At 44.8% G+C, this 18,475-nt stretch overlaps 1 protein-coding gene across 1 annotated transcript in view; it reads right to left on the bottom strand.

Annotated features, from left to right (window-relative positions):
* MSN (moesin) overlaps positions 1-18,260 on the bottom strand; it is an 87,514-nt gene extending 69,254 nt beyond the window's left edge. Inside the window, exon 1 of the mRNA XM_037017101.2 lies at positions 18,044-18,260. Coding sequence (XP_036872996.1) covers positions 18,044-18,055 — 12 coding nt within the window. The 5' untranslated portion in view covers positions 18,056-18,260. The remainder of the gene's footprint in view (positions 1-18,043) is intronic.
* Positions 18,261-18,475: the final 215 nt, after the last annotated feature.

Raw genomic sequence — 18,475 nt, 5'->3', positions numbered from 1 at the left:
AGTTTTCTCTGATGTAACATGGAAAGACTTGGATTAGGGATATAGTTATCAATGCTGGCCCAACATTAGAATATCCTAGGGAAGCTCTTAAATAAATACTGATGCCCAGAACCCTAAGCCAGAACAATTACTCAGAGTCTACATGTGCTTCCTTCAAGCTGGCCAAGAACTGCTAACCCAATGATCACAAGACAAAGAGTCTAGCTAGCACTATGCAAAACTCAGCCAACTACTATAAGGAAGGCAGCTCTAACAGTTAAAACTCCACTTTCATTTTAGCCCCTAGGGCCACAGGGTCATGAGTTCAAAATTCCCCTTTTCCCAACCTTGCTTCAAATTCCAACCAAGCTTCCTGCTTCCACAGCCTTTGGCTACTCTAATGAGTTCCCATGTGACAGTGTCACATTCCCGAAGGCTTACCAATTTCTTGTGACCAGGGACTATCTGGACAGGGACTACATACTATCTACTCCATGATGTCATTCTATCACCTGTTTCTGGTGGGTTCCCTAAGAAGTACATTTGCAGAGGACCTCCTTCCCTCCTTAGCCAGAACAGGCATGGATGACTCCTGCCACCCTTGCCTGCCTACTCCTCCCAGTTTTGCTCCCAAGGCCCTTTTGTGAATGTCTCCCCTCCAAAGTCAGACATAGCTGACCACTCCAAACCTCTCAGAGTGGTAGAATTGCCACTTGGCCCAGCTCCCCACAGAATGAGAACATTTCTGAGAGCTGTGTGCTACCATCCCCCTACCCAAAGTGGGGGCAGATCAGCCTTCATTGTTGGGGGATTACAACATTTGTGAATAAATCAGACTTTCAGAGCAGGAATAGCTCTCAGAGATTAGCCAAACCAACTTCCTTGTAGAACAGACTGGCTCCAAAACAGGTACAGGGCTTGGCCAACATTGCCCTAGGAAGCCAGCAGCAGAGCCCAGAGTAAACTCCAACTCTTCAACTCCAGAAGAGTGTTCTTCACACAATTCCTCAATCCTCCACTCAACAAAACCTTGGAACAATGCTCATTCCCAACCAAGGTACAAGGTATAAAACTAAACCCTACATTCATTAGGCCTAAGCAGTTTCCAAACAATTCACACTTCCTAACAAGCAACATCTATGTGCCCAGGAACAAGGCAAAGCAAGTAAGTTATTGGTTCAACCAGGTGGAAAGCTCAATTAGCATTGATGGCCATGGTCTCACACTAGCAAAATGGGTGACACAGGAAGCCAGCTATAAAACAAGAGTCAGGTCAGGCCCCAAGCAGGGAGAACACAAAAGCATGACAGGTAGAGATCCCCACACAGACCCCAACTACTAGAATTCTCTCTGAACTTTATTCTTGACCCATGACATTTTAGGAGAAACTAAAGGGAGGTTGGTCAATTACAGGAACAGAAGAAGGGGCTAATAGGCTCAGAACGATGGCCTAACCACAACTACAGCATAAGTCCATGCCTTTGTGAATCAACACTTATCTCCTTTTTCCACACTGCACCATATGCTGAATCTAAAACCAAAGGCTTCTGTTTCCTACTCAAGTTCTATCTCCCTTATTTATTAGCTGAGTAATTTTTGCAGAGTCACTCAACTCAGCTTCCGCATATGAAAAAGTAGAGATAAGAATTCCTAACCTGCCAACGGGAGAAACTTAATGAGTATCAAATGACATAATAGTAGTGGTAAAAAGGGCTTTGACAACTATGATGGGTATCACAAACAAAGAATTATCAGTATTTGTGTTGGGGACTCTTGAGTCCTCATTCCACAGAATGAGGAAAGCTAGGAACACTGGAAAATAACTGCAGGGCAATGCCAACCCTGTAAAGGGATTCCTTCAATTCACATCTGATAGGACTATTTTAAACAGGGAACTACTTGGAAAGCAGGCGGGTATCCCCTCAACTTATAACTCCCACCCATTATCCAAACTCTTATATTCTCTTTTCTGGCCTACTAAACATCTAGGTTTCAGAGGAACTTGCCCAGAACAGCTCTTGGCTCTTCCTGACAAAGGCTGAATCCCCCACGGAGTTGGGGGAAGGGAGAACTGTTCAAAGCCTCCCTGGAATAACATTCCATGCAGGGCAATCTCATGAATGGTCTTTTCTACCTCCACTCTTTGAAGAGTTGCCTACTTCCCAATCCCAGTCTTATAAATCTGTCACCCCTACCTGAGTTCACAGCACAGAGGGATGGTCAGGGAGGGCATAAATGGAAAGTAGAAGCTCATCAATTCCATTTCTCTAGAGGCCAAATTTCACCATTTTCTTTGTGGTTAAGATCAGTTATCCACATCAACATAAGAGTAATACGCCATGGATAATTCAGCAGTAGCAATCTAACCACTTTACACTGGGAATTTTTTCTGAATTATTTATCTACTTATGTCTTGCTTGGACTATCAGAAGAATCAAGAGAGTTTGCATTCCCTGGGCTCACATGGCTTAGAACAAGCAATCCATAGGTAGCTGGGAGAACAAAGTATTGTTACAGATAAATGAGAGCTGATTATATGGCAATGCATCACTGATCCCAAATGGTCTATAAATGAGCTGTTCCACAGAAGCCAACTTTTCCTGTTAACTGAGGCTTACCCTTTTAAGGATTCTAACTATTTTTAATGGTGAGGTGAAAGTCTTTCATCCACTGACACTCTACTGCCTTTGTCAACAGAGACTCTTAAAACATGATTTAAGGTTCTCTGAGCACCTGAATCCTGTGTGCTTGATTTTCTACAGAACTAACATTTAAGGGCTTTCCAATGTTATCCAAGTTTCCCATCAACTCTGAGGTTAGCATTTATCAACTCCACTTCACTAATGAAGAACAGGTTCAGGGAGGTTAAGGGACTTCAAGGTCACACAGCCAGTAACTGCTGAATCACAGATCTTCCTACAAATCTGGCCTATTAATAAATGCCTGGAGATATTTTTGGATCCAAGCCCTCTCAAACAGCCCCCAAAATTCTTTAAAACGTCATTCCCTTTCCCTTTTTGGAGTCTGATCTTAGAATTCTCCCTGCCTCACAAGGATTCAGAAAGCTCCAACCAACATGCAGGCAGCTTCCTGTTTGTCTAATGGGGAAGGCAATAATGCCTGCAGAGGCCTATAGGCCTGGCCCAGTATAGGGCAACTTCTGGTGGCAGAAGGCTCCAGGATTAAAGGCTGGGCAAGCAGAAGCTCTTCTCCATCCACTGTGAAAGTTTTGGAACTAAGGAAAGAAGAGAAGTGTGGGGTATGCCAAGAGTGGGCAGAAGAGGGCCTGCATTTCTTATAATTCTGCTTTTCCTTGCCTAGTCTAGCTCTTTAAACATGATCAATATTCTCAAGCTAGCAAGCTTGTAAGATCTTAAGTGGCCACTGGGCCAGAATTATTTTTCAAAATAGATTGTGTATATATTTGTATTTCACAAATCACTATGTTCCTCAGCTCTTCAACTGGATGGCTCAGCTACAGCTTACCACTCTGCAAAATTCCACTTTCCTGACACCTCGACAAGATCCCTGGTAAGTATGGGGGCTGGGTGGGGAGGAAGTCTAATCCAGCTATATATAGTGCTCTTATTTGGGGAAGACTGAAAAAGCATGTGCCCATCATGAACACACATACATGCATACATACACACACACACACACACTCATACAACTTCTTGCCTTAAACTCAGACAGCTATGGCAACCAGAGGTCTTCTGAGGAACAGGGTTCTCAGTCAGGTACCGTTTGGAATCAAACTACCCCAAACTGGCAATAGCACAAAAGAGGGAGGGGGCTACATTAAGCAGAGGAAAGAGGTTTACCTTACTACCAATCACTCCACTAAGATCATTTAGGCACAGGTGGAAATCACAACAATGTCTAGATGTGCAGCCTACAGAGATTGAAGAGGGGAGCAGCTTTTATCAACTTACACTTTATGCCAGCAGAAGGGTCTACAATTCCCATCTACTCCAGAAAGCCTTCTCTCTCAAGAAGGCAAGGCCTTACAATGTCGTCTTTATTTTCTACGCAACAAAGAGTATGGGCCCTTTTCATTTGTGTAGAATTTAAGTGTTCTACCCATTTGATAAGTCGCTTATTAATGAGAGAAAACATGTTAAAATCTGATTTGACATAGGAGTTGCAGACCCTTCTGCTGGCATGAAGGGTAGGTTAATAAAAGCGGCTACCCTCTTCAAGCTCAGTAGGCTGCACATCTAGACATCATTGTGATTTCCACTTGTGCATTGGCCACTACATAGTAAGTAGAAAAAACACGTTGTAGAACAGTATGGATTTGTGTTATGTATGTGTTCAAAGTAATTTATGTATAAATGCACTTACAACAGAGTCTTAATTTACATGACTAGTTAATGATGGTTCTGTCTGGAGAGTAGAGTAAGGGGCAGAAGAGAACAGATTTTATAGTTTTGACTGTTGTTTCATTTCTTACAGCAAAGATATATTTTTATAATGAAAAAAATGAACATCAAAAATTGTAAAATAAATTCTGTATTTAAGTCTGCCCTATCAAACACAACAGATTGTGTCTGTTAACATTCCTTGTACAGTGTCGAGCACTGCAAGAAAAGAGGAAAAGTCCTTTAAAGACATGATGACCTACAGAGGCTCTCACAATTTTAGGGCACTGAACCCAGTCTAGCAGGTATAAATCTATACCTCCCAATGCTGGCCATATCTTTCTCTTGGGAATGGATAGGAAGAGTACTTCCTACTTGCTCTCCAAGTTAGCCTACCTTGACTAAAGCATGCCGGAATCTCCAAAGATATGCAGCTCTGGGCCCTAGGGCACCCTGGGTGATAGTTCATGGTAGTGGTGACAACAGCAGGAACAGCAGGAGAACACAGCACCTGACTGCCCCAACATGATGATCTAGAGGACCTCCCTGCTGTCCTCCCTGATCTGTGCCTGGCCCTGCCCATCCTGGAGTACAGGAAACAACCCCTAAACCCAGGGAGCACATACCCCGCAGGATTATATCACACACTGTGGCCCTGCCTGCTGGCCATGCCACATGAGCAGCACACCTACAAAAAATTCAAAAATTTAGAAACTGGGTAATGCTTCAAATATGCACTTCAGGGTCAAACTTGACTTCACAGAGGCAAAAGGCAGACAAAAATGCTTGCACGGATGCCTGTTAAAATCCCCAAGAACTTTGATCCAAATATTCCCTCTTGGCATGAACACTACTGTATTATGTGAAGACATGAGAACACTGAGTGGAAACTCACTGTGGTCAAGCTAGTCACTCACAGTAAACAAGCTCTCCAATATAGAGATAACTCCTGGCTCCATTCTGCCAGGGCCCAACTGGGTCCACATTAGGTAATTGCCAGTGGGCCACTGGAATTGTTGTTTGGCTTTCTAGTAGACTCAGCAAAAGGACTCTGGGAAGACAATTCCAACTTGACAACAGTAGCTATTAATCTATGTATTCAACAAATATTTGTGGAGTATCTCCTCTATGCCAGGCACTCTGCTAGGTACTAGTGATACAATGGATAGTGGGAAATTGTCCCTGTTTTCATGAAGCTTACATTCTTAGTGGGATAGGCTGATAGAATTGAAAGAACACACTTCTGAGAATCTTGGCTTCAGGAACTGCTTCTGCTTCTGACTCACTATGTGACCTTCAGTAACATATCTTCCTCTTGCTGTGTTTTATTGTTGACTAAAATATCTTCTGTAGATTCATGCAATTGTCTTTTTATACAACATAAAATCCTGAGGTGGACTGGGGATTTTCAAATGGCCAGGACAGAAGCAAGAAGCCACACATAGTATAAAGAGAAAACAAAAAGCACATTATATAGAGGAGAATCTCTTTCCAAAGACCCTGAATCTGGCTTCAATGGTTCCCCATGAGCTGTTTGTCTAAGACAGGAAGGATATGTCAGTGACAGATACACAAGACCTGTCCTTCCAACTGTGTAAGGCAGACTTTGGGCCACAAGACCCAGAAGGTGTCCAGTTTCACTGCAGTTTCTATAAATATTTCTACCTCCAACTGAAAGGATGTTAGAAAACCCTCTACTCTAGTACCACTCATTTGATGTTCAGAGGCTGGATGTGAAACACACAAAGGACAGAACTTTAAGAGGCCATCTACAGTAAAAATTCTGGGGAATCCTGGACCTACCCTCCCTCCCTCTCCTGTGCCCCACCCCTCACAGGAACTTTTCAGATGCAATAGTGCCTGAATCTTCACCATAACCCTAAGAAGTAGGGTGCTTCTCTTCCTTCCATTTTACAGATGGGAAACAGATCTGGAATGGTTTACGAAGTCTGCACTGTGGGTCACGGCCAGTGAGGCTCTCTCAGGCTTCTCTTTACAGGTGCCAGTGCACCCTTCCCTTCTCCATGGTGTATTTTCTCTTTTACTAGTGCCTAAAATGCCCTACCAAGTGCTCATCCAACACTGTTTGATCCCTTGCACACACATTACTACTGCTTCTCCCTCTTCATGTCTGTCATAGACGACACACTCTTCAAAGACATGCCCATCCCTAACCACCTTCACCTGGACAACAGCCCCTTCTTGAGATAGGGGAAGTTAGAAACTTTCAAATCCAAATTTGCTGAAGGAGAAAGCCTGGGAACCCAGATGGCTGCAATACGATATGTAAGTATCATAACTAAAATTCTTATAAAGTATTGTAAGCACACAAAAATTGGTACAACTACCTGGGAGTGTTAAAGAAAGTGTCTGGTGGAGGTGATGTGGATGTGCAATGGAGTGAAGACAAACTTGACAATGCAAGCTGAAAGAAAAAGTATGTGCTAGAGCTGAAAGATATATGAGAGATGGCTTACTTGGAGAACTGTGATCCCATATTGCTTTAGGAACAAGTGTGAGATGAATCTGGAGAGGGAGCTCAGATGGAGTCAGGTATCAAAGAGCTCTCCCTATATGCCATGCTAAGGGGTTTGAATTTTCTTTTGCAGTGTTATAAATATTGGCAAAGGCTGGGAATAAGCTAAATGACCTCCAAAAGAGTAATGGTTAAGTAAATTATGACATAGCCACTGGATGGAATTTTGTACATTCATTAAAATGTTCATTTTTTTAAACCAAACAGGTCTTATGTAACTTTTTAGTGATGTGTTAAATAGAGATAAAGTAGGACTTTTTAATGCACATTATGATTGCACCATGGAGAACTAAAGTACATATATGAGACGTAACAAGAAATACACATAAATAATGACTACTATGTTAAAATGGTGATTTTATGAAAGATTTCTCCTTTTGCTAAACTTTGTCATATACCTTATTGGGTTTTATAAAAAGGGAAATATAAAAATGAAGAACCACTCTTCCTCCATTTGACGCCTCTTTCCTTCTCCCCTTCTCCCTCCTCCAACTGCTTCCTTACTCTTCCTTACCAACAGCCATTCTAACCTCCACCCGTAACTGGAATCCTTAACAACCCATGTGAGGTCCCTAGGAAGAAAAGGCTTCCAACAATGTGGCTGTTCCCAGCAGCTAGTTCCTGCATGGCCCAGAAGCTGTTTGAGCACAATGCTGGGGAAGAATGTTACACCCAAAAGCACTGCCCAGTTCTATCCAACTAAGCTTTCTTTAGTTATCACCTGCTCTAGGAACTTTTTCCTCTGGAACAAGACAGATGCCAGGAATACATCTATCTTGCTCTCCCTCTCTGGGGATGGCGCTCAGGGCAAGTGAAGATAATTTTCATGGCCACTTGCTCAATGGCTAAGATAAAGCCTAGGATCCTTGACTCACAAGCAAGCACGGTACAAAATTTCACTACGGGGGAAGAAAGGTGAGAACAGATCCAGCCAAGGGTACACTATCTCTAGGAACTTAGTTATGCCCCATCAGGACCTCACAGGAAATTCAAAATCCCTCTTCTTTGATCCAAAGGAACGCATATTCATGAAATGCAGGATCACTTGAAAGCTGAACAGTAGATGTGTGGCAATCTCCCTCACTAGAAATTCTTCCCCTTCCATATGCTCAAGCCCACATTATCTTCTGCTCCCCATCCACGGGCATAGACATCAGTAACAGAAGAAGGGGAAGAGGAGCTTAGCAATCTAAGACTGGCCAGAAGCAGTTTCATAGCCCTAAGGAGAGGGATGTTGTGGGGGAAGGGGACAGAGGAAGTCAAATCTCATTTGCATTCAGTTTTGGTTTGTTTCTTGGTCTTCACCTTCCCTGCTGGAACAATGACCAATTCAAGGGTTATTCTTCCTGGAGTTACCAAGGACCCAAAATAGTCAGCAATTACAGTTTGTAGGCTGGACTCCAAGGCCCCATCCAAAGCACTCAGTCAACAGCTGTATCTCCAACCTAGGATGCCCACAGACAGCTCTGCAGTAGGTGGATGTAATACCTCTAAGCAGAGAGCTCTGTGGTAGATGGTAGATATCTCTAAGCAGAGCTCACTGAAATAAAGAGGGCTACTTACACATTTATTAGCTGGAAGGGTGGGGGCACAGGGGAACAACACTCCCAATGCCACTGTAAGGAAGAGAGAGCAACTTCTCCAAATAGTCACAGCTTTTATGTTCTGTTACACTGTTCCCAAGAAACCCTCACTATCTTAAAGACTGGGCACAAATAATCATAAAGTCAGAAAAACTGAAAGTTCTCATTTTACAGATAAAAAAACAGATACACTGATTCAGACCACTATTCTTTTCATTGTACCATTTCTACTAAAAAGCATTTTTCAAAAACCAGACAGGTGCTAAACCTTCAAGTATCAAAAGCTTGGCTCTTCTAACCTAGGGGCTAGACAGTTCAGGAATACAGACTAGGAGACAAAGCGACAATGGACTCAGCCCACTCAAGAAAGCCAAGAAGCCTAGGCATGCAAACAGTACACACAAAGAACTTAACCTAAGGCCTTACCTACTCCAGAGGAATAGTTTCATATGCTGAGAGCCCCAGTCTCACCCCACCCCCACCCCCACCCTCTGAGCCTTTTCAGGCCAAGCAAGACTACTTCTAGGCTATGAGAAATCTAGCTAAGAAGCTAGAGGGGGGTCACCAGGCAGGGTCAAGAGGGAAAGGAGAGATAAGAAAGCAGGGTGGAAAAAAAAAGAAAAAAAAGAAAGCAGGGTGGAAAAATCACAGCCATTCCAGAGCTCTCCCAGCGTCCTCTCTCCTCTCCCAGCGTCCTCTCTCCTCTCCCACTCCAGTAAACAGGATCCTACTGGCCCCCCAACTCCCCACCCCAACCCCAATTAAAAAGCCTTACCTCCTGCTCTAAACAAGCCCTAAAAAAGGAGAAAAGAAAAGTTTGCAGGTGATACTATATAAACTTGAGGAAGGTATTCCCTGTAGCTAAGGAGAACAGGTGACTAGTTGAGGTGGCAAAGGGCACGTGAGTGGGGAGAAAATAGCCAAATAAGGTATACTTCTAGGGAATCATTGGAAAGGTTCCAGAAGCTGACGTAGCAGGGAGGAAGCCTTTAGTCATCAGTTTCCTCTGGCAACTGGCCTAAGGCTAGAAGGCAAACTCCCAACATTAGGAAATACCCAGGCTATGGCAGAAAGAAGGCAACCAGGCTAGCTTTCCCCAGGTCCACCACAGGTCCTGCTGGAGCAACTCTCCAAGGACCTGCAGAGAGGAGCAGGGTAACTCTGAAGCAAAGGGACAGATGTTCCCACCAGGCATATGCTAGGCCCACCATGGCCCAGGTGCCAAGAGAAATAAGGAACCCAAGGAAGGGAACTTGGCTCTACTCCAGTTACATATTTCTGGTATTACTGATATTTTCATGATAAACAAAATTTCAAAGGCAAAAGAGTTAAGTGACCTGTTTTCAGCAAGAAGTTCTGTGGGTCAGTCAATCTCCCAAGAGTATCTGCAAATAAGTTTGGAGGGAAATTTAGCTCACTTTTAAAACCCTCACAGATAGCAAAGATTTGTACAACTTAACTAATGACACCCAAATTGGCTATTACCTTGATCCCTCCAACTCCATACCACAGATTAGTCAGCCCCTGTTAAATCAGGTAAGAAAGAGCCTCTTGGTGTACTTCATTTAACCTTCAGGCTGAGATTACTGGAAAAGGATGGTGTGGGGATTAAGCTACACAGCACGATCAAGAACCCTATCTAAACACACTTCAATGGAGAAAAATAAGCTTTGATCCTTCCCAGGTATTTAAAGGAAGCTATAACTAAAAAAAAATGAAAGAAATGCTGAGTAGGCCTGACAGGTATACCTTGGTCCCCCCTCCTAGGCTCTGGCCTGTCACCTCCTATATATATATATATATATCCAGGAAAGGATTTCTCAGGATTATACTATGTTTTGAATGGCCAAATGCCCATATGTCAACTTTTCTCTCATTAGGCCCTGACTGATACCCTAGCCACACAAAGTTATCTACCAAATTCCTATAAGGTATAAGGATCACCAGGGACAGGAAGAAACCTCAACCTTCAAAGTCACCAATCATGGGAGCTACCTAGCTAAACATCACTCCTAAGCATACAGTGGTAGGTCACAGACCTAGGAACTGTGTCAGCATTTACCTTACACCAAAACAAGCCCACTGAAAGGAGCATCAAATCTGTTTCTGTCATCAGGCACAGCCAAAGAGCTGTGCTTTGGAAGTCACCCAAAGTCTACTTCTACAAGTTCAAGACCCACATACTGCAGCTGGGTCCTGGCTAGAAAATGCCACCCTTCTCAACCTGTCACAAGCACACACTAAGAAATCCTCTCCTCATTTCCATACTTTCCCAAATACCTCTCATAGCAAAGTCATTGGGAGAACTGAAAGCTGTTTTCAGGCTGCTGGCCAAACAGAGTCATCACTAAGCAGTATTCCTTGGTTTAGCTCATATGGAAACATGAAGGATGGAGCCTCTCACACAGCTACTCAGACAACAAAGACAATTAACATTTCTTTTGATTAATTCACCCAATACTGGGAAACACGAGGTACTGTCTCCCCCAATAAGCCATTTCAGAAGGTCTGCCAATGAGACAGGACTGTTGGTTCCACCTGACCCTAGAAAGAACAACTTGGTGTGCACTCATATGCAGCTCCCCCTGAAACAATCAGCACCTCAAGCCTTCAGTTCACACAAACTCACTTTCAAGAAAGCACTGGCCTAGGGCCACCTGGTTTACACCCATGTACCAAAACCACATCACTGTTCCACCAAGAACTGGTCACCACCCCTGAGTGTACACATCCTTCAAGACCCTGCTCATGTTCCAGCAAACCCCCTTCTCAAAAATCTACAGAAAATGTCACATGGAGTACGTTTTTCTCAAACTCTTAAGTGTTAGCTCTAAACCTCCAATGAAATAGGAGATCTTTGAAGGCAGCATCTGTACCCTCCATTTGATTATTTGTTTCCCTTACAGTCAACAGTATCTAGTAGCTACCCATGTTAATGGTGAGAGTGTAGCTGCCGGCCTTCTCTTACCCATCCTGTCTAGTACAGGGTTGGGCATATAGCAGTTCCACAAATTATAACTAACAGTTGCATAGTACTTATTAGATGCTAGGCACAGTTCCAAGCACTTCACAAGAATTGCCTCATTTAATCCTCACAACAACCCTATGGGACAGGTACTATTATCATCTTCACTTTACAGTGGAGGAAAATGAAGCACAGAAATTAGGTAACTAGCTACACAACTAGCTGGTCACAGAGCTGGGATGTAAGCCCAAGCAGCCTGGTTTCAGAATCTGTGCTTTTCCCCACTACTCTATGATCCCTTTCTACAATGGCCTGAAAAGTCCTTTTTTGGGCTAGCTATGTGGCCTATAATACCTAGCAACTCTGAGAGTAGTGAGGGTTGAGGCGAGGAGACTCCACACTCTTTAAATGGTCGCTACAGCAGTAAATACTGTCACCAAAGTGGAAAATACCACAATGTTCTACTTACTCAAGGAACAGGTCAAGCTGAAGTACTAAGTCAGAACACGAAAAGGTCAAAGATCAACATTTAAAATGTCAAAGAGAAAGCAGGGAATTTGGGTAAGAGGCAGGCAGGAAGAGAAAAAAGTCATTCTGAGGTCCTCAGAAGAACTGAGTCACCCACTAACTGAAACCAGCTACAGCAGAAGCTATTTAGGGGAACTCCATTGCAGCCATCTTGTTAACATAGTCACCACAGAGCCAATTCTCTGGAAGTTTGTGTCCCTTGGGTGAAAAGAGTTATCCTTCCAAGACCGGCAAGTCCAGTGAGAGACCACTAACTTGGGAATCAGGGAAGCCAAGTTCTCCTTTCAATACCATTACCAACTTTATGAGCACCCTGCAGCAAGTGCCATTTAGAAGGCAAATATTAAAAGTTCCTTCCCTACACTGGGAGCCAAGCCAAGTTGGATTTTGGTCCCAGCCCTATTACCAGTTCACTCAAATCACTTCCCTTTTCTGGGCTTTGGTATCCTCATCTAAAACATACAGATTGAACTAAAAAGTTTAAGGCCAGCTCAGTTGCTCTGTGGTTCAAAATACACCAGTGAGAAACCTAGACCATCCAGAACAATCACCTAAAGGGATGCTTAAGGCTGAGGAAGCTCTTTGTCATCCTAAGTGCAGATTCATGCGGAATGCAGCACCCCACAACAGCCAGCCCTCAGCTCAGTGGTGGTAGATACCTTAGGAGGTTGGTTTAAGCCCACCAACTCCTCCATGTTTATGAATATATCTGACTACCATACTCATGAGGTTAAAAGTAAATTTGAAATAAAACCTAGTAGCTTCTTAGCATTTCAGCAGAACTACACTCTGAAGTTCTGGTAATGATAAGACAGTTGTAAAAAAAGGAAGGTCTTTTCCCCTCTCTATCCTTTTTAACTATTTTTTTTTTGGATCATAAAGTTTTTGGGACCCTCTTTGGAATCCCTAAAAAGAGATTGTTTTGAATTCTCAATGGGTTCTTGAGTTTTTGGTTTGGAGTTGGAAAGACTCCTCACAACTAAGTCCCACCTTTCTCCTTGTATAGTTGGGGAAACTGAGACCTACAGATAGAGAGGTACTGATATAGAATGATGCAGCATGTCAGTAGCAAAGCTAGGACTGGAATCTAAGTCTTAGAGGGCCTTTTCTTGGTACAACCTCTTCAGTTTGCTGGATTTTGTCTTGATTCAACAGATTAGGGGAAAGGTGATCAAGCTGTCACTGATGGGATCATCCATGTGAGCACATGTAGAGTCTGGCTACCAGCACACAGTGAGAAGAAAGGGGGGGGACCCTTAAATTCTCAGTGTTTGAGCCTCTTCAGTCAACCCACAGCCTTCACAATGTAGTCTCACTGGGTTTCCTTTTTGTTCCTCAGTAATTAGCCCTTTCACGTCCAAGATGATAGAAGAAATGGCTGAGAACACTCATGCCAGTGTTCTTGTAGGAACTACTAATGAAACCAACTCCCAAGCTAGAAACTCTCTATTCTGAACTTAGGACCCAGGAAGAACCAGCACTCCAGAGGTGTAGAGGGACAAAAAAACGCATTTTAGCAAGTGGCTATTCAACTTTGCATTGCCAGCATAGCCTAGCACACTGCCTGGTACATAGAAGGCACTCAAATTTTGAGGAAAGAATGTCTAAAAGAATAAATATATAAATAGAAGGCTTGAGTCTGTACCATCAAGGCTCTCAAGAACATCAGTACTGGAAGGGCACCAAGAGTGTACCTGTTCCTAATATGGTTCCCATACGACAAGCAAGAGAGACTGAGAGCCTGAAGAAAGGACTTGCCTAAAAGCCCACTTCATTTGGATGTCATTACTGAGAACAGGGAAGATGTTCTTACATGAATAGAGAAGAAGAAAAATTCTCAGTTCAGTGTTACTTGCCATTTCCCAACACCCACCTTACAAATCAATGAAGTCCTGAACTAACCCTCCAAGTGACTGCTCTTGTACCACAAATCAGAACTGGAACTGAAAAGTTTTTCAGCTCTATCAAGCATGAAATGGGAGGAGCAATGAACAGCAAAGCCAGTCAACCATGACAAGACCAGCTCCTTCCACTTGACCAAGAGACTGCCCCAAAGGAAACCAGATGTACACTCTTTCTTTTCCCTTTTGGGGCAGAAGACTAGGTAGGGTGGGTCAGGAAGAAAACACTGTGAGTTGGGCAAAATGTACATGATAAACGCAGTTATATCTTTGGAAGTACAGAAACAGACTGTTCCCAACCTGTAAGGATGTCAATTTTCAGCAGCTCTAGCCAGGAAAGTCCCAGTCCTAGTATTGTTGGTAGCCATCTCTAGTCCCCTCTGGGGACCTTGAGTCTAGAAATTCCAGTGAGGGGGATTTCCAGGAAGACACAATGAGACCTGGGCAGAGCTGTTGCCAAGCAACACTATTAGAATATAATTTAGCATAAATGTGGCTGTCATCTCATCTCATCCAGAGGGAACTGGATTTGGAGTCAGGGAGATAGACCAGATGACCTCAAAATGTCCCTTCCAGCATCACTGCTCAGTAAAGCATCTCTGAGAGGTAACAGAGAGAGAAAGGAAGAACATCTCTAGGACAAGCTACTGTTACAGGTAGCTAAAGAATAAGGGAGAGTTAGCCTACTACCTCTGTGACCCACTCACAGAACGATCTTCCCCTCTCCAAGCCTAACATGAGAGAGTATAGATTAGTTGGTACCTTTAAGGGTCCCAGGAAGGCACTTGCCCCACCAACCCTTCTCTGCCCAAAAGGCTATTCAAGAAGCCTGGAAGAAATCCCCCAGATTGCTCCTGCTCTTTCTCTATAATCCACACTTTCACAAAGGGTTGAATGAACTGGAGAAACAAAGAAGTGGAGAAACGCAGGACCCAAACAGTCACCCTCTCCCACATAACATCCATTCCTGATCCCTCGCCCCACCCTGTGCTCTACAGACAGGACTGGTTCAAGGGTTCTGACCCTAGTCACAAAGTACCACTTTAGTGCCACTCGAGTGGCTCAAGCAATGCTAGGAATGGCAAGAGAATAAACAGTCCACATAGCCCCTGTTAAAGTTTAGCCAAATGCAGAGCCAGAAACCTTCAAGAAGCCAGACTCTACATCTGCTCACATAGATGATCCCATCAGTGACAGCCTGATCACCTTTCCCCTAATCTGTTGAGTCAAGACTAAAAATCCAGCAAACTGAAGAGGTTGTACCAAGAAAAGACCCTCTAAGACTTAGATTCCAGTCCTAGCTTTGCTACTGACATGCTGCCTCATTCTATATCAGTACCTCTCTATCTGTGGGTCTCAGTTTCCCCAACTATACAAGGAGAAAGGTGGGACTTAGTTGTGAGGAGTCTTTCCAACTCCAAACCAAAAACTCAAGAACCCATTGAGAATTCAAAACAATCTCTTTTTAGGGATTCCAAACAGGGTCCCAAAAACTTTGTGATTCAAAAAAAAAAAGTTAAAAAGAATTGGGAGGGGAAAAGACCTTCCTTTTTTTACAACTGCCTTATCATTACCAGAAAATGTGGATGGCAGTTACTAAGTTTCTCCATTCCAGCTACTAAACCAGACTCAGAAAACTGGCAACTATCAGTAGAATCCAAAAATCGGTGGTGAGGGAGAACAGAGGGGCATATTTTAACAGATTTAAGGTAGGCTGGGCTGACTATGGGTGACAACTGGCTGTAAAAGTGAAACCAACCCCAGACACTGTGTAGACAGAGTTCATATGAATGAAAGGATTTATTTTTCCACTACCCTTCCCTTGTATGTCATACTCCAGAAATAGCCTGAAGCACACTAGTGAAGGAGTGGAGAACAGGGAATTTTCTCCCCTCATTAAAGTTACTAGCTGGTAATACAGTGAATTAGGGTGTGCCCCTGGATGCCTCAGCACTGGGATAAGGACTGAGAAAAGTAACAGGAAGCACCCTGTGTCACCCCCAAGTTTGAGCGGTAGATCACAGGAACAACAACGTTGGTTACTTTGCCCAAATTATCAATTTCCTTTCATCTGAGGACTAGGAAAGCCTGAGAATAGGGGGCAATTTTCTTTGGGTAGGAGAAGATATTCAACTTCAAGAACCCCATCATTTGAGTCAGAATAGTGGGCCAATGGGATGATCAAAAAGCCTGGAACCCAATCTTGGTTCTATCACCATGTGCCTAAATATCTTAGTTTAAAAGAGAGAAAGAAAGAAGTTGTACTAGATCGGTTTCAAATTAAGATTCTATGATCTTAATAGGCTTAATATAGTTGATTTCTCCTAAAGGTTGACCATTCCTTGAGCCAAACAGCATGGAAAAGTCTCCAAAGTTTCAAGGCTATCAAAATTCAGCCCTCTCCATACAATTTGATTCGTTGCAATTAATCTGCATAGAAATGCCTTTAGTATTCACCTTCAGTACCCGAGGCCTGACCTCAAACTGCTCAGATTCGTCTCTCTACATACTCAGGAAAAGGACCACCAAGTAATTTTCTTTGTCACTTTTAACTGAGAGGCTGGTTAAGGCAACTTCGAGACAACTTCCAGCCTGACCAAGTTGTACTTAAAGGCAAGATATCTCAGAATTGAGGAGAGATGCCACTAGGAAAGAGAGGTCATGGGGCAAAGTCTATTCCCAGACATCGCTCACCAATTTAGGGAAAGCCACACCTTAAAAGGAATCAAGGAATAACACACAGAAAGATAAATCCAAAGGGAGGCTCCTGGAAGGATCTTAATAATCCTGTGCTGGGAGAGGCAGTGCGTTTTTCTCCCACCCTCTTTTTGAAACCATCCTCTCTCACTTTGTGTATTGTTGGGGTGGGTGAGCCAAGTTTGGAAAAGCCCCATATCATAAAACCACAAGCAATTTTTAAAAAATGGGAGACACATACTTGTTGAAAACTTGGCGTTTCTGTAAGACAGTGTTCTGGAAAGGCAAGAATGACTTGGCAGCAAGTCTGGAATACAGCAACGTGGCAACCAAAGCTCAGCACACACCCAAAGAACTGGGACCCCCATGCCTCTCCTCCAGGATCCTCAGATCCTATCAAGACTACTAGAGTCACTCACTATCTCAGCTCTACAAGGCTCAGGCAGTCCAAGGGAGAGGGGTGGAGGAGCACCACATAGCCTAAGGCCAGCACAACAATCCCCTCGGCCTAAGGGATACAAGCCAGGGTGGTCACCAGACCTTCCCGAGCAAGGGAAGGGCCGCAGCAACCATTTGGCATGAGTTGCCAAAAGCAAGCAAGACTCTTTATTGAAGCACATCCCTCCCCACCCCTATCTCCGGGCATCCGGGCCCCCTAGGCTCCACTCCCAGGAGGCTTCTGCTCTCCTCCAAACAGCCAGTAGGGTGGAGACCAGATCCTAGAAGCTACCACCACCCTGGAAAGGTGTGGCCCCACAGGGGAGAATCCACACCTCACAAAATAGCTCCAAACGCATAAGAGATGATAGAGAGACATTAAATAATGGAAGGGTAGGGATTTGGGGAGTGGAGAAAAGGAACCACTCTTCTCCCCTAGGAAGTAGGCAGCAGACCACTCCTCAGACTGGCGCCTAGTGAAGAGTTAACGCGCCTGGGTAAAAGCAAACAGCCTCGATGAGCCCTCTACAACTCTCTCCGCCCCTCCTAGTGGGAAACAGCTGGAGCCATCTGGGAAGGCTGTGGGAAAGGTGAGTGGGGGTGCGGAATCCGTCCTAAGCAGCTGCCCCCCTCATCCCTGATTGTGGACCCCCAGCGTCTCCTGGACAGTGGCAGGCTTGCCCCAAACAGGCGCCAGTTCCTGGACTGGGGTAAGTGTTCTTTTTCCGTGTCCATGGCCCGTCACGAGCAAGACACCTTGGACCCCCAAAGAAGCGGTTCCTACTGTCACATCCTCTGGGATGTGAATCCGCTGGGAACTAGAATATGAGAAGGAGGGCCGCTCCTCGGGTTCCACACTTTCGGCCCGGAACCACCTCAACCCCGAGTGAATGCCAGATCAGGACTCCATGCCAGCCACTTCCTACCCCAGGCCTCGGCGGAGGGAGCGCCGTCCTAAGCAGGCGGGCAGCTGGCCAAGCCCGTAGCCATCAGCAAGGGGCTACAAGAGTCAGCTAGAGACTCTGAGGCCGACAGTGCCCACTCCCGGCACTCACCGTCTTGGGCATGGTGGCGGCAAAGGCGACGAAGTTAGCGAAGTTCGGCTTGGCGCTGTCGGGCAGGGTTGAGCACACACTACACACGGCTCTAAGTACAGGGGCTGGGGGTTCGGATTTGGTCCCTCGCTAGCGTCCAGGAGACTTGCTCGACTTCCTGCTAACGGGCCACGACTTCACAAACCCCACCCAGGAAAGAACCGCCCCGGTCGCGCCACCCGCTCCTTTATGTGGCTGGGCTTCCGCGCCGCTCCCCGCCCTCGCGCCCGCCTTCTCGCGGGCCGTCAGCCTCGCCCCGCCCAGCGCAGCCCTGCTCAACCTGGTCAAACTAGCCACGTGGGGGCCGAGCTGGGCCTGGGTGTCCCGAGTGCGTGGGGGGGGGGTCACTCCACCCCGCGACCCAGGCCCACCCTGGTTCTCACACCCCCTTCA

This window comes from Manis javanica, chromosome X (genome assembly GCF_040802235.1).
Source record: "Manis javanica isolate MJ-LG chromosome X, MJ_LKY, whole genome shotgun sequence".
Lineage (NCBI taxonomy): Eukaryota > Metazoa > Chordata > Mammalia > Pholidota > Manidae > Manis > Manis javanica.
This window is presented reverse-complemented; position numbering and strand designations above follow the sequence as displayed.